Source organism: Coturnix japonica, chromosome 1 (assembly GCF_001577835.2).
Source record: "Coturnix japonica isolate 7356 chromosome 1, Coturnix japonica 2.1, whole genome shotgun sequence".
Lineage (NCBI taxonomy): Eukaryota > Metazoa > Chordata > Aves > Galliformes > Phasianidae > Coturnix > Coturnix japonica.
Genome location: NC_029516.1, coordinates 32,247,123 through 32,263,863, shown reverse-complemented (window position 1 = coordinate 32,263,863; position 16,741 = coordinate 32,247,123). Strand labels below are relative to the sequence as shown.

Below are 16,741 nucleotides of genomic sequence, written 5' to 3'. Positions count from 1 at the left end.
AGGAAAGAGGAAAAAGGAAAGAGGAAAAAGGAAAGAGGAAAAAGGAAAGAGGAAAAAGGAAAGAGGAAAAAGATATAAGCACTACATATTAATTGTATCTCTGCAGATATTTAAACTGAGCGCTCTCTGTCAAAGCTAAATGTAGCTGAATGTATATTCAAAGATTACGTGACACTGAATAATGCAGGGGGCACAGCCCTGTATGAACAGCCATGACTTTTGGGAAAAAGCAATCAGACAAAATTAAGAGTGCAAAAAAAATAGTTCTTATTACACACTGAAAGAACATACTGTGACAGGAATTGGGTTTGTCATTGTGTAGTCTGCGAAGACTCCTGTGTTACTGAGTAATTCTCAACCAGTGGAAGTTTACACAGACAAGCAAACGTTATCCATCTAGAGGAATATTGTAAGAATCAATGTAATGTGCTGAGAATTAACAAGTCTGAGTTGAATCTTTTTTTCCACTATTATAATTTTTAAAAACATCCAAAGTGTTTGAAACTACTTAAATCTTTCATTTTCTTTCATGGTCTTAACAGCTTTAATGCTACTTTACAGTGAGTAAACGTTTTCAGATAGTTCAAAGGTAACAGTAACAGATCTGAGCTGCTGATTTTAAGTACATTAGTTATAATTTAGTACACTGTCAGGAACTGCAATACCTTTTCTAAAGTTTAAACTTCAGCTGGATCTTACTTTCTAAGGTTCCAAGATTAACTTCTCGGTTTATATATTCACATGCAAGCTCCTCAAACTTAGCTCAGGTTAATGTTTCCTTTCTGTGGTCAACTACTGAACACACCTTGGCAAAGGAAGCAACTATTCAGTGACAAAACAATCAACAGAAGCAGCAATATCAGAATCCATATTTCAGATTTGCACTGACAAGGGCAAAAGCAACTATGACAGAAATGATGACTACATTCAACAGAAAGAGGCAGCAAGCAGAGAGGAAAAGTTCAAACACAAGGAAAGATGAGCTGAAATCTGAACAAGAATGAAATCATGTAGAGGAAAGGGCACAAGACAGAAACAGCACAAAGTCTACTAGGAAGTTTAAGCACAGAAGGATGTTAGAATGGTAAATAATGGCTCTGCATTTATATAGCTCCATCCATCCAAACAAGACAAAGCGCTTTACAAATATTAACCAATTGAGTCACAGTGACCTCAGAGGTGCCCACATTCAATCTGAAGTGCAGTGTCACAGTACTCTAAAGAACTTCAGTGACATCTTAATTGCCTTTATTCCCTCTTGATACTTCAGAAATATTCATGTTCTAAAATACTCCTAGAGTTCACAACACAAGCTATGTTTTTACCCCACAAAAGAAAGAAGATTTTAGAGGTATATCATCAACATTATAAATAGTTAAAAACTAACAATGAGATGACAAAACAATTACTCTTATTCTCAACTGTCAGAATGAAGGGCTGGCCTAAATTCTAAGAGAAAAAAAAAAAGTTTAACCAGAAATGAAGCAAAAGCTTTACATATTATATAGCAGCAGCACTAGGGAAAAAAATAATAAAAACACTGTCGGGGAATAAATTTAAGACATCAGCACTGCAGACATTCAGAAAAATTTCCAACAATTACAATGTAATAATTCTGTTATAAACGACTGCTCAGACAGCACCTTCTGGCCCACCTATCACATTCTACCACGCTGAAGAGACAAAAAGCAGGAGACAAGACAACAGGCCTTACCCTCTGAGCTTTTGCAAGTTCTTCTTTTAATCTTTCATAGCCCTTTTCTCTTACTTCCAGTACAGATGGGCTCCGTAAGTGAGATAAACTGTCTGTACTCAAACCAAAAATATCTTCGTTTCCTTCAGCAACATCTGCTACTGTAGCACCCTGCAAACACTCTTTCTCTGCATTATTGCTCTCCTTTCTGGAATTATTGTGATTGAATGACCCACCCTGGGGTCCAGAGGTAGAACAAAGTACTGCGTCGGTAACATTGATGCTGCAAAGAAAAGGATAAGGTTTTCTTAATTTATAATATAAATTAAAAGTGTTTTAGAAACAGCAGTAGTAGTGCTGGATGCACTGCAATAGACACAATTTAATATTAGACACCATATTAAAATTCTATCTTTAGTAAAGCAAGTAGTCCTGCAAACAACAAAAATACCAGTAAAGAGATGCACAGGGCTTACCTGACACCTGATACTTCCCCACAATTCAGCTGTCTGGGAGACGAATAAACAGGTTGTGTGGGAAGGTCAGAAACATTCAATGCATTGGGCTGGATTGGTGTGGAGGACACAACAGAAGGATGTGGTCGGTAAATAACACTGGGTGAGGTAGTTTGTTCCTGAGTTCCTGGCTCATTTACTCCAAGAAGATCTGGTGTAGTGGGCGAAGCGAGGTTCACTTCATGAAAGCCTTCCAAGGGGTCACTGGCCATAATAAATGCCTCATCATATGAAGCCCTAAATGAAATAGTCACATCATGAGAATGCAAACAGGAAATAGTTATATCTTCATAGATGTAATGATATTATTCATTATGGTCATTTGAATTTTTAAAAACTAGATAAATATGATCAGAACACCTCATGTTAGAATGGAAACAAGTAGCAACTTCAACATCCACCATTTTTTTTCTTCATATTGGACTGTGAATTCAGAAGATCTAAGAACAAATTCCAAGTCTAAAAAAAATCAATATAGTCTAAGGCCGTTTTGTATCAAAACACATGTTATATTCAAGAATGAGAACCAGCAAGAAAAAAACACTTAAATTTTCCACTTTTAATCTAATTGAAACAAATATTTATAGAATCATAGAATGACCTGGGTTGAAAGGAACCACAGTGATCATCAAGTTTCAATCCACCCTGTTACATGCAGGGCTGCCAACCACCAGACCAGGCTGCCCAGAGTCACATCCAGCCTGGCCTTACTACCTCCAGGGATGGGGCATCCACAGCCTCCTCGGGCAACCTGCTCCAGTGTGTAATATTCTAATACAGAAATCAGGATACCTTTAAATACATTATAGTCCATAACAGTTTTGGTTAATTTCTGTCTAATCTTGTAACACTTAATTGGAGTGACAGAGCTAGTCAATAAGACTACTCCTGAAGCATGATGATGTGCGCTTAATAACTAACATAATTAAGCAATGACTGTGTATTTAATAAGTATCACATAAAATATGAGCTTGCTGCACATAATACACATAAAAGTGTACAATTAATTGGTAACTTGGACAATTTAACACCTTTTTTAATTCCATTATTTTCATAACAATATGGTACAGCACAAATTACACAAGCTCCAAAGAAGCTCCTATTTTCCTCACAGTTGATCAGACCTCATAAAATCTTTGCATGATTCGAAACTATAAACTGGAAGTTTTATGAGGATAAAATTAAGGCTTCACAAGGGTACCTAATCTGGAAGAGAACTGCACCACTATCTAACTGACAGAATCTGGTTTGTTTTAGAGCAAATCTGTTTCACTCTTCCAGTTGAAAAGAGCAGGTAGGGAACAGACTAGAAAGATGAGGATGGTAACCACAAAGAGATGTCATCTACTTACTGCTGCAATGTATGTCCAGATCATTATCTGTTTCATAAAGCAAAGGAAATGCCCTGAATGGAATCTTCAAGTTAGTATACACACCAGTGCTTTAGTTAGATCAAGGTGCTTTGATCACCTTGAACTCAAAGAACTCTGCTCTGAACTTGCTTTTTGTACTGAGTGAATACACAGCCATGTTAAACAAGTTGCTTTACCGCATTATGAGGTACATTTGGAGCAAAAGTTAGAAATTAATTTTTACAGACAGCAAGAATAAGTTCCGTACAGTGATGCTGTCTTAATTGCTCCCCCACAAAACCAACACTTGCTGAGGAACTGCCAAACAAGCACAGAGAGGACCCTACATAAATGAAAAGGAACATATAGTGGCTGGCAGCTCTGCCCACAGCAGGGGTTGGCACTGGATCGTCTTTAAGGTCCCTTACAACCCAAACCATTCCATGATTCCATTTTCCATTCTACAGAGGAATCTGTTTTACTCTGATCAACAGAAGCCACACGAGCATCATTTATAAAGAAAACTGTTACAATTTTGTGGTAGGGAGCTTTTCTAATATAATGCAAACTAGAACAGCTTACTTTTGAGCTCCATTCAAGTAAGCTTTACAAATATGCTTGTTATGTATGCTTTCTCTACAGCTCTCCTTAGCTATTAGAAACATCGATTATATGCTCTGTGTGACGACAAAACCTGTTGAGCCAACAGATTAAAGTAAAGGGACTGCCAAAGTGAAGGGACATTTCTTCAAGGTTAAACGTCAAAAACATTTTCAGGTCAACAGTAAAACAATTCCACATTGGCATTCAGTATTTAATAAGCTAAATATTGCTATCTTGGAAAGAACTAAAGTGCCAGAAATAGTCCTTTAAAACTCATCGATGAAGCTGAAAATTTCCATATCCCTAGTCTCAAAGTCAGGCTCACATCTACAGGAACACATCTGCTTTCACTGCTGCCACCAGCCTCTTTTCCCACTACCAAATACACCATACCCAATACTACTATATTATACTATACACCGGTTACAAGCACCACTGACCAAGTTTGCTTTTGGCAAAGAGCTCTACAAAGAAATAGTAAGCACCATCACCACCACTTACTAAACATCAGCGTTATTAAGAAGTATGGATTTGGTTCAAGCTTTGTGGGTTTTCCATTACAGACAAACACCCAGCCTTGCTGTGAAGGCACACAATGACGTGCACAGCAAGCAGGGGCGTTCACCAGGAGCTGTGCCGACAGCGTGTAAAAGCCAGTGTTGACACAGTGCTGTGTCTCACTGCTACTGCGAACAACAGCCGATATCCCGACACATTTCAGGGCAGCACACTTATCAAATAAATAAAATCATGAATATCCTTTGTACTTTTGTTAGATTAATATATAGTGAAAGGTTAGAATAGCATTTGTGTCTACTCAATGTGGCCATTTTCATTTTAGATGACAGTATGTAATCCAGATGACGTACACAAATCAAGTAATTGCCACAAACCAGTATGAAACTACAGCATGTTAATTTCCTTATATTGTTACCTGAAAATAATGCAAATTTGGGGTACGCTGTCAGAACTTTGCCCCTTCTTCCTACCTCTCTGCTGACCCAAATAACTTCCCAAAGGAACCACGCACTAATCTGTTACTTTATCTAAGATTTATTAAAAGTGATTACAAAGAAACCAGTTAAACAACAGTTCAACATGTTCTTATCATTTCTAACAGGAACCAAGAGCTGTGAACGCTGTGAAAAGCCAAGTTAAAACACTTCATTAAGCTTTCAGAAGGGGTCCAAGTCAGAGCAGTTAACACCACAGAGCAGTAACTTATCACAGAGGAGTATGCCCAAGGAGGTGGTGGAGTCTCCTTCTCTGGAGATATTCAAGACCCGCCTGGACACCTACCTGTGTGACGTGGTGTAGGGAGCCTGCTTTGGCAGGGGGGTTGGACTCGATGATCTCTAGAGGTCCCTTCCAACCCCTACAATTCTGAGATTCTGTGAGGAAAGTCTTCTTCAGTACTTCTGTTTAAGACTGCCTGCTGTAGGCTCTGGAGTTTCTCTTTTAGGGTCTGCTCAAAGCTGTCATTTCAGTCTGTTGGTATTTGAAAGCAAACTCCTAATTGCTGGAAAAGCCATTTGCTGGTCGCATTGCTTTCCAACATTTTATACCTCAAACAGCTCATTTTTGAGCTTTAATAGTCAAGAGCACAACAGAACTGTTACCTGCTCAAGGAAACAGGAGGGGAAAAAAACAAGCTTAAGGAGTCACTGATGACAAGAAAATTCTAGTTGGCATTTAGCGAAATATGTGCATATTACCTGTAGGGTTTTAATATTTAGAAAGGCCTTCTGTGTGGGGATAATGAAATCTCAAAGGCTTCATTTATTAGACTCTGGAGCCTGCTTCCATTTGGAGGGGGAGCAGGACAGACAAGTTGATTTTTTGTACCGGTTCCTCAGGACTGGCATTTGCCCACCATAAGGCCTGCATTCTTCTCAGTGGGTTTTGAAATGTTTGGCATTTATACAGCCTGGAATGTGAGATGCTTTAAGCCCTAAAGAACTCAACGGGGAAATACAGTAGTGGACTGACAAACACATAGCTGTTAAAGAAGCAGTCCGATTACTGCAACTCCATACCCAGCACTGTTTGTAAGGCTCACATGAATTCAAGGCTCAGATAAGCAAATCAACACAGTATATGAGATGTTCATCAGATGCAGATACTCAATAAAGAGGTTTGGTGATTTTTTTTTCCCCCCAGGGCTAAAGTGTTTTCTATTTCTGCCCAGCCACAAGAAGCAAATTTAAACATGGTTACCAATGCAGCCCACTGCACTGACAGCTCCAGATTTGACTCAGGAATTCCCTTCAAGTTTGCCATAATCATAAAAATGAGAATGTTTTGCAGAACTTTTCACTCAGGGAAACAATTTGCAACAAGTCACTTGGAGGGCAGGAAGATACAAGAGAAACTACTGACTCTTCCAGTGTTGTTACTGCTTTTCATAGAATCACAGAATGGCCTGGGTTGAAAAGGACCACAATGATCATCCCGTTTCAACCCCCTGCTATGTGCAGGGTCGCCAACCAGCAGACCAGGCTGCCCAGAGCCACATCCAGCCTGGCCTTGAATGCCTGCAGGGATGGGGCATCCACAACCTCCTTGGGCAACCTGTGCCAGTGCATCACCTCTAGTTTTTCTTCACCTCCGTGTGGAAAAACTTCCTCCTAATATCCAACCTAAACCTCCCCTGACTCAGTTTAAAACTATTCCCCCTTGTCCTATCACTATCCACCCTCGTAAACTGCCATCAAACAGCTTTCATTTGTGAGTGACACTAGATGATATATTTACCAGCAGACAATAAAGAAACAGGCAAGTCTGCAGAATTCAAGACCTATAAAAAAGGAAAAAGAAGAGGAAAAACTGCTTGGATATGATGCTTTTCTATCTTATCCCCCCCATGTTTGGTGATATCACACTACAACGCAGTCTTCTTCCAGTCTTTAGTCTATTGCCAACCAACCACCACTGCCCCTCTTACGGGAGGGTAGAAGTAGCACACAAGATTCAGAGACGCATTTATAAAGCCCTTGTGAAACTTACAAATAAATAAGGCTTAGAGTCTGCTACACAGTATAGGTCTTACTCCAGAGAAAGATCAGCACTCTGTGAAGTAGAATCCCTCAGAACTTACTGTAGACATTCAAAGTACAGCGTTCCGCTGACAAAGCCTCTCTAAACGCAGTGATATAGTATTCCCTTCCCAGACGTTGCTCTGAAGGCACAGCACGGTTCTGCCTTACCTGGGGAGGAGTCTCATAGCACAGCTCAGCTTGGCTCTGGGTCACACCGCCACAGCAACGTAACTCGTGCTAAGACTTTGGCTAAAGACAAACTCATCTCCAGTTAGCGCTGAAAATATTTAATCAATAAAAGCGACCACACGTTGAAGTACGTTAAAGCTTTCTAGATGTGTGTGCATCTAGCCTGAACCAGGTGAGCGATATGAGCCCTTCCAACCCGAGCTAATCTATCATTTCACATTACCAACCATAACTACGGAGTCTAACACAACTTCAAGTCCATTTACCGCAGACAACGCTCTGAGAACAGTATTAAAAATAAAACAAACACCTCAAGCACACGTTTATTCCCTGGGAAAACCCATCAAGCAGAAGGAAGATCGGCTCCCGTGGTATTTTCCACGCATTTCTCCAGCCGTGACCCCGTCCTGCACAGGCTCCGGTGCCTCCGCCGCAGCTGGGGGTGCGCACGCCTTTGTTATTTATTAAAAGCATAACGAGAGCGGTGAATTATTGATGGCTCTTCGCTGGCCGGGCTCGCTCGGTAACACGAACCAAGGGCAGCGGATCGGCTGCAAGGCAGAGGCACGGCAGGCCTGGCCCGAGCCCCCTCGCTGAGCTGCTCTGACAACAATAATAACATTACTACAGCAGCGGGCTTTGCGTGTCACCGAGGAACGCAAACACCGAACAGATGGCAGCCGCCAGTGCGGGCTCCTACACGGAACGAGCCCACATCTGCCTGCTAAAAGAGCCGGCGATGGCACGGCCGGTCTGAACGCCGCAAGCTCAGCTTCCCCCCACACGGCGCAACAAACTCAGCCCTCAGCCCCCACCACACACCCTCCGTCCCCCCACTCCCGGTACCTGCGCCCCGCCAGCCCCAACGGCCGCCGCCGCACCGCGTCCCTCGGCCAACATGGGGGGCGGGCGCTGGGCCGCCCTCACGCATGCTCCCCGCCGCCGCCCCGCCCGCTGGGAGGGGAGTAGGTGCTCGCCCTCCGCCGGGCTGGATTCGTGATGGTGGAGGCGGCCTCCAAGGGGGGAGATGGCGTCAAATGAGAGGCAGCGCCCTCACACCGCCATGGCCGAGCGCCTTGAGCGCGGTTTAGTGCCGCGCTGAGGGGATTGGTGCGAATAGTGAGGGGCGCTTCGTGAGGAGACGGCCCCACAACTTGAGGAAGGAGCCATCGGCGTCTCTGTGCTCCTCAGCCAGGCACCCTCCAGATGATGCTTTCTATACATTTAAAAGCAGTAGGCAAAGTGTTGGAAAGCTGGTATAAATAAGACACCATTTTGCTCCAAAAGCAATGCCTCCTATTTATTTCCATACATAGTACCACCAGTGCAAAGAGTACGATAACACTGTTTGGTAAAGCAGTTTCTCAGCGACAACACACTATTTTTGAGCAGTCACCACCATTAGCTGTTCATTGAGTAACAAGAGCCTGCGTGCCATCCACTGCCTCACCATCCTCACATCAACTCTTTGGTCTCCATAAGCATTCAGCAAGCATCGATGAATGTCAGTGGGCGCCATTTTCCTCACACGGAGGAATATAATGACACACCTTTGATCAATCTGCACTTCCATGCCAGATGCCATTCTGTCAGATTGCCCTTCTGCTGCCATCTGTCACACGGCAACAACATGAAATGGGATATTAGTGAGAAGGTTTGACCTCTACTGCTGTACCACCAACATCCACCTGTGGCATCATGAGCCAACATAATAAAATAGGAGGCATTACTTTCAGAACACCCCATGTAGTTCACCCATAAGTGTTTCATGTAACAGCAGTATCTGTTTCACTCTGTGCTTTGATCGTAGTTAGTACAGCTGAACTGAAACATGTGTCTCAGTGATGAGAAACTCAAGCAAAAAATGCATGTAAACAAGGTCTTGTCCCAATCATCAGTCAAGAATCCAGGCCGCGTTCTTTTCAATAATTGAAATGTTAATTGGCTTGACAGCCTTCTACTGAATGTGAAAGAATCCTGTTTGACCAGTCCTGCAGGACACAGCCTCAGACAAATCATATTCTCTGCGATGCATTAACTACTGTATCCAACAAGTAAAATCTTCACTTAGGGCAAAATGAGATGACGAGATGAGAAAGACAGCGTCAAAAGAGGAACACTGATGACATTCATCACAAAGTAGATTTATTAACCATAAACGGTAATATATTCCAAACCACTTTTCAGTGTGTAAATCTACACAAGGGGCTCAGACAGCAAAAATGGTCTTCAGAGAATCATCACCCACAGCTTATCTGGATGTAACTGGAAAACAGCAGTGCAAAGAGCAGAGTACTCGAATAGCAGTATAACCTGAAGGTTGTTGCAAAAAACCTCATAGAATGGGGATTTTCAGCTTGAAGAGCTCCAACCTTTAAAATGATTTAATTTTCTAATATTGCCATGCAATAGAACCCACGCGGTGCTATCAGAACACAGGTCTGCCTAATTAGAAGATGTAGCAGGAAGTTCATTAAAACAGGATTGCAAAGGAGACCGTGACAAGTGTAATCAGAAGTTGAAAACAATGTATTAAGACATAGTAAATGGACAAGAGTCTATAATTAGGGTCTGTAATCCTATAGTTCTTAATCCTGTACATGACTGTACTTGGCATGACGATCTGCTGTCTTAACCAGATTAGACATCTTGCATTTCAAGAAATAAAAGCAATACTCTTCCAAAGACATTTGACTGCACTAAAATTAATCACCAACAGATTTATTTTGTCAGGGCATTCCTGTATTATGCTGTATGTAGTCAGACAGCATCAAACTACAGAAACTGTGGTTAAAATGAAAAGCTGAAACCATTTTCATTAAATCCAGAGACAGAAAAAGGAAGAGTAAATTCCCCCCCCCCCCCAGAAATACCTCTCAAGGTATTTTACCAAGGTGGTAACAGCCAGGGAAGGCTGTTTAGTTAAGGCAACCCAAAACAATGCACCAGCAAATCCTGGTGACCTGGGAGCTTAAATGGAGCCCCTGAGCTTCTTCTTATACAAGGAGAAGGTGCCTGGCTAAGAGCTCCAGCTAAGTCTGATCAGGGCAATAAGTCCTATTTGTTTCCTTAAGGAGCTTGGCAATGAGAGAAACTAGAAGTCCTGTTCAAAATAAAAGCGCACATCCCCCTTGTTTTCAATGAACAGTGTTGCTGATAGAAAGTGATGAGTGTACAGATTAAGCTTTGGTGGGACAGTATATGCCATGGAGGCTGTCTCTGATTAAAAAGATTTAATCTGACAGGACCATTCAACAAAACCACCCAATGCGTAGTATGTGGAAGACAGACTTTGCTGGAAGTGGGTTGTTTCTGAAGACCACTAATATATGCTGTTCCCACCAAATCTCTTCATTCTGCTTATTAAATCAATTCACGTGCCCCAAAAGGGATGTCTCAAACATTTCACAAGTAGATAAAGCAGATAAACTTTACTCGCTTGTGGTGCTCCCTGCTATTTTCTTTCATTGGTTTTTAATATTGAATAAACTGTAATCTTAACTTCAGGTTCAAACAAGATGTCATAAAACAATCAAAACAATGAACTCAGGCAAACCAGCGCATGAACCTACTGATAGAAGTCTCACATAATTCTAATCCCATAATGGTGAAAAGGAAGAAAGAAAGTTCTGCTGTGTACAAAAAAAGGTACGGACTACAAATATTCTCTATTGTAAAGATTTGTTTTCCTTCTACTAGTTCAAATGAAACAGTGCTGGCAGTTTTGCAGCCACAGAACAGTGAAGAACTCCCCAGTCTGGTGTATCTCCTCAGTATTTGGAATGCAGGTGTAACTGGTACACTGGCATAAATAAGTATCAAGCTTATGGAGCCTTGAAGTGACTTAAATGATTATCTCCTTGCTCTTTTGTCTGATTCAAGTCGTATAACATGATATCCGTAATTTTATTCAAATTTAAACACATGTACACACAGGAAGAATAGCAGCAAGTAGATAGGGTGGATGCTAGCTGTTGATGCTAATTGCTGCTGAAGCTCTTTCTTCAAACTTCCAAGGGCAAAGATCACACAGCCTCCCCAAGCAATGCATGCCAGTTCCAAACTATCCTCAAGTTAGATTTCCTGAAGTCTAACCTAGTCTCCTTTGCTTCAGCATGAGACAAGAGATAATGGGCTTATCTCAGTGGTTAACAGAAGCAGCAGTCTTTAGTCAGTTTGATGGCATCATCCATCCTCTATGTTTTCTTGAAGACTAAACACAGTTATTTTAATCCTATCTCATGGCTCATGGTTTTTAGACCAGCAGTTGTTTTTATTATTCCCTCTGAGCTTCTTTCTGTTGGACATCATTGTAAAAGAGTGGCACTCAAGTCTGTGTACAGCACTCCAGCTGAGGTCTTAACAGCACTAACTACTATGTCACGACTGCTTCTATATCCCAGCAAAAGCCTTGCTTTTTCCCCCTTTGGTAGCAGAATGCTGCTTAGCCAGTCCTCATCCTGTTTATGTGTGATTGGACTTATGAACGCACTTCTATGTCCATTGATTCTTTCTGAACCCTAATCACATTCTGAAACAAGAAATTCTCATTTTTAAGGGTACAAAGTAAGTAATAAGCAACAAGGATTACTGAGCAGTTTTCAGTTGTCCACTTTGACCATAAGACTGATTCTGCAAACAAGTTCCATGGGCTAAGCAGATTCTTCTGTTGCCTATATAACAAATAGTGCTTGTAGGTTTTTTGAAGTTGCTTATAAATGTAATTCAATACTAAACGGAAGGAATGAAAAAGCTGTAGTGGCCTCACCAACTTATGTAAGGACTGACATGTGGTCTCATTTATCTTTAGAAGCAAGCCAGGGACAGATCGTGAGTGCAATTATAAATAGTAAAACATGTTCATCCCCTGTTGGAAAATGGCAAAGATGCCAAACCTGAGCTTAGAAATCAGACAGTAAAAATATGAAGGGCATTTTCACCTGGAAGTTTACCCTGTGAACGCCTAACAAACTTCATAGTCCTGGTAAATCATAGAATCATAGAATAGATTAGGTTGGAAGAGACCTTAAAGCCCACCCAGTTCCAACCCCCTGCCATGGGCAGGGTTGCCATCCACCAGATCAGGCTGTCCAGGATCCCATCCAACCTGGTCTTGAACACCTGCGGGAAGGCATTCTTAGTCTCCAGATCATTCTCTGAATGTCTTCTGTCTCATGTTTCTGTCTCATTCAGTCAGACATACAAATCTGTCTGCCCAAGATGCAACTGAAGAAAATCTTACGCTTTCAGTTGCATTTGGTGGCAACATGTCTACATTTTGGTTTGAGTCTCCCTGTAATGAAGAGTCTAGATTCAGTCATCAGTTGCAGCAGTGTGGTTCAGTCACACATCTACCAATGGCAATATGTTGCACCAGCGTTGCTTTACACTATTCATTACTGCACAGTGCATTTCTCTTCAGGTTGTATGCTAATCTGGATCTTCATTCTCATGAATTATTTTTCACGTTCATGAAGAGTTTGTGGTTGTTTTTTTCAAAGAATCAGTGAAGTTGCTCTATTAAATTGGAGGAATATGAGGGTTCATTTATACTATAACACCATATTGTTCATTGTTACATGGTATTATTATTACGTTTCCATGTGGAGAACAAGAGTTTCCATTTGCTGCTCTCAGGGACTTAGCACCATCCACTGAAAACCTGGCTTCTTTGGCCATATAGAACATAGAATCGTATAGTCACCAAGGTTGGAAAAGACCTCCAAGATCACCCAGTCCAACCATTCACCTTCCACCAGTATTTCACACTAACCCATGTCCCTTAGCACAACATCTACACATTTCTTGAGCAGCTCCTGTGTCAGTCACTCCACCACCTCCCTGGGCAGCCCATTCCAGTGGCTGACCATTCTTTCAGAAGTATGCTTACATGTTATAATTGGTCCTCTTGCAAAGTAGAATGGTACTGACTTCAAACTGTATTAGCATTCCTTGACCAACCCACACAGCCTGTTTCAGATGTACAGCAGCACTCCTAAGCAGCAAACCTGAAGTCAAGAAAAATCTGACCTGTTCAGTCCAGGTACTGGATTTAAATCCAATTCCTAGTCACCTTATTCCCAGCTGCTTTGTCAGTCCCATCTCTGCCTGACAGCTCCCATGCCATGAGTTTGCTTTTGTGGGTGTGCACTCCTCCTAGAAATAAAGGGATTGTTGAGACTGACAGCAATCTCAGTGATAACAATAATTCTCATGCCAAACTCAGCACTACTACATTAAAAAAATGATGTTTATTTCGTTTCAAGGAGGTTGCAAATGAAGTGTTTCTGAACATGGTTTTGTGGGACTCAGAATTAATCTGTCAGGGCAGCCAGTTTTATCCTGCAGACAAATTCATTTGTAATCCTCTGAAATATTCTACCATGTGACTTCCAGAGATAAAACAGCCTGCTTTATAGTGTATTTCCACAGCCCACACTGAGTGATGCTAAGTATGGCGGTATCTCTCTCACTAGATTAACTTTAATTATTGCCATTTCTCTCATGAAAGTGACTGTAAGATATGAAAGCAGCAATCTGCATCTTCCTTCTAAGGTCAGAGGACATTTTATGTTAATTTGTTCATTTGTTTAAGACAGGAATTCCAGCAGCTAGTGACAGTAAGTAGAAAAATAAAGCAAAACCCAATCCATTCTCATCTGAGAAAATCTGACAGCAGCTTCTTTAATATTGCTCCCTTCCCAACTGTCTAATTATTCACTTCCTTTCAATGAAAGGATTCTTTCATGTCGTTCAGACCACATTTTTGCCTAGTTATTATGGCATTTCTTTGGATATTGGCATAGCGTGTTGTTGTTACGGATACTGACATGTTTGCTTGAAGATTCACTAACACACGACATGAATCAGTCCTTCTTGCAGGAATGTTCCAATCTAGAAGGAAAACCAAAAGGAAAGCAGTGGGAAAAAAAGAGGAGCAGAAAGCACAAAGAAATGAGACAATTGGTATGTGATAGATTTTTACCCTATGTTTCACTGACCTTGTTAAACACCTGCTGATGGTATCAGCAGAAACCCGTCTAATTATGCAGTGCAAAAATGTCTTTATCCTTGCATGGTTTATGTATGTCCAAAACACATCAAGAGAACATGGATGTGAAATATATCATTCTTAGTGACTGTCGGTGGAGCTGTACATTTAGAGGAGCTTTTGACAATTGTTATTGCAGATGAGACTCTCAACTTTCTGTCTTCCATGTATCCTTTTAAGGCCAAAGGACGTTATGCTCATATTTGGGAATGATGCAAAGGATGTCCATCAAGAAAGATCTCAAAAAGCACAAGAAATGATAAAATGAGACCATTCATTGCAAATGTGAAATACTGTTTCACACACTTCACAAATCCAACAGTTTTTGATAGCCTAGAAATATGCTGTATTCAAACAGGATTTCTTCATGCTATCTGCCATATGACACCTGTTAAAAATAGAAAAGGTGTGAGTATCTTAAACAAAGTATTACACACTAATCAACCATGTCCTGAAAGCATCTTCATTTGGACTAAAGATCTGTAATAAGATGCTATATCAGTTTTAAAAGGTATGCAAAGTTTGCAAAAATCATTTCTTAACTACATAGGTGAAACACTTAGTGGTTTCAAGTGTAAAGATCACTGGAACTCTACCAATAATTTGCAGGTCCTTACTCATTATGATGAGATGTTAAGAGTTTACTATAAAACTTCATCTGTAGCAGTGCACTGTTACATTTAGAAATCTTATATATGAAGATGAACACGCAGAAGCAGTTACACAGTAGAGCGGGGACAATAAAAATACAAATCCTTACAGAAGTCTTCCTTTTTTATTCCTCTGAATACACATATGTATTTATTTCCCCAGTTACACTGTACACATCAGCAGCCTGATAGCCAGTTAGTTAGTTTGCAGCCTGTCTATCAGAGCACAATATAACAGAAGAGCTGAGGTGTAAGACTGCCATACAGATTACAGTAAAGTTAAGTTCCCCACTCACTCATGCTGTCACAGATGCTGACAGTGGCAAGAGAAGGCAGTGAGTTCATTAAACAGGGGCTCTGCAGGGGCAGCCACGAGCAGCACTCTCCCCTTCTCACCTTCTTCTACATTCAGGCTGATTGAAGCAACCTGGGCCAGGGACAGCCTCAAGGTGTGGCCTCGCCAGTTCCAAATATGGGGGGTAGAGGCTACCAAAATATTATGGTCAGCAAAAACAAACAAACAAACAAAAAACTCTCCATGTTTTAAGTCCAAGTAATTATCTTAACAGCGACCTTAGAAGATCCCCGTCGTTAGGAGTTTTCTGGCAGAGGGCAGTCGCTGTAATAGGATCGGGCAGCATGTTCCCTTATGCCAAGTCACCAAATGCTAAAATGATTTGTCATCTTTCACCGCAGGCCACTGCCTGAAACACACATGCTCCAGTCTCATGTCTCACCCACTTTGACATCAAAGTGTCTTCCTCCTGCAGCTGCCAATGAGAAGAAAGGCAAACAATGACAGCGAGTCATTTGCATTCAGAGAGAGTTTTAATTAAATAAGTGCTCTTGGATAGTTTTGTGCCTTATAATGGGGCTGAGGCAGGGGGAAAGATCTTTCATCATAAAATGTATTAAGTCTATAAATCTCACTTACTCTGTCCCCCTGTGACTTTTTTTATTTATTTCATAGTCACACTATTCCATTCTCCATAGAGATTTATGTCAGAGTTTTATGACATCTCCTGGGCTTTCAGTCTGTCACCTTTTACAGCTGCCTCTTAATGCCACGAGTCATTAAAGAAGGAGTTCATCTCATTTTGCAGAGGGGAAAAGGGGGAGAATTTCCCTCCAGCCACACAAAGGCTGTTGTGAATAGGTTCACAGAGCCTGGTAGGACTTCATATAACATCAACTACTCCTGTTTTGAGGAGTGGGGGATTTCTGCAGTGTGCCCAGCTGTTCTGATTTCCCAATTCCAAGCAGCAGGTCACCAAGAAAACAGCAATGAGCCCCAGGGGGTGATCCAGGAGCAGCCGTGGCACAACCCCCATTTTGTCCCAGATTTGCCCAGGTTTGCCCAGGTTATCCAGTCTTCCTGTTTAGGTGCAGTCCGTACCATTCCCTAATGTTCTCCGCAGGGCTAGGCAAATCTTTAAAGGTCACAGCGGAAAATGCTCCTTGCCTGTCCCACTTTGGGACAGGAAGTAAAATGAAGAAAACGGGAGGTGCCAGCCAAGCCACGGCAAGACTCTGCACCCAAATGAAAGGGGTCCTTCCGACGGCAACCGGCGTTATAATTATAGACTAGAAAAGAGCAAGATCAGCAGCTGCCGCTGCTTGCGTTTGTTCCCTGTGTAACTGACAGGACAG

The 16,741-nt window shown here is 41.6% G+C and overlaps 1 protein-coding gene across 2 annotated transcripts in view; it reads right to left on the bottom strand.

Moving 5' to 3' along the window:
* Positions 1–8,349, bottom strand: part of RAB3IP (RAB3A interacting protein) — a 28,042-nt gene extending 19,693 nt beyond the window's left edge. Inside the window, exons 1-3 of one of the 2 annotated variants that reach the window (XM_015856066.2) lie at positions 8,237–8,349; positions 2,170–2,445; positions 1,715–1,976 (exon numbers count right to left, since the gene is read on the bottom strand). In XM_015856066.2, coding sequence (XP_015711552.1) covers positions 1,715–1,976; positions 2,170–2,420 — 513 coding nt within the window. In that variant the 5' untranslated portion in view covers positions 2,421–2,445; positions 8,237–8,349. Of the gene's footprint in view, positions 1–1,714; positions 1,977–2,169; positions 2,446–8,236 lie in introns of those variants that run through there. The other variant, XM_015856044.1, reaches the window with a different exon arrangement.
* Between the last annotated feature and the right edge of the window lie 8,392 nt (positions 8,350–16,741).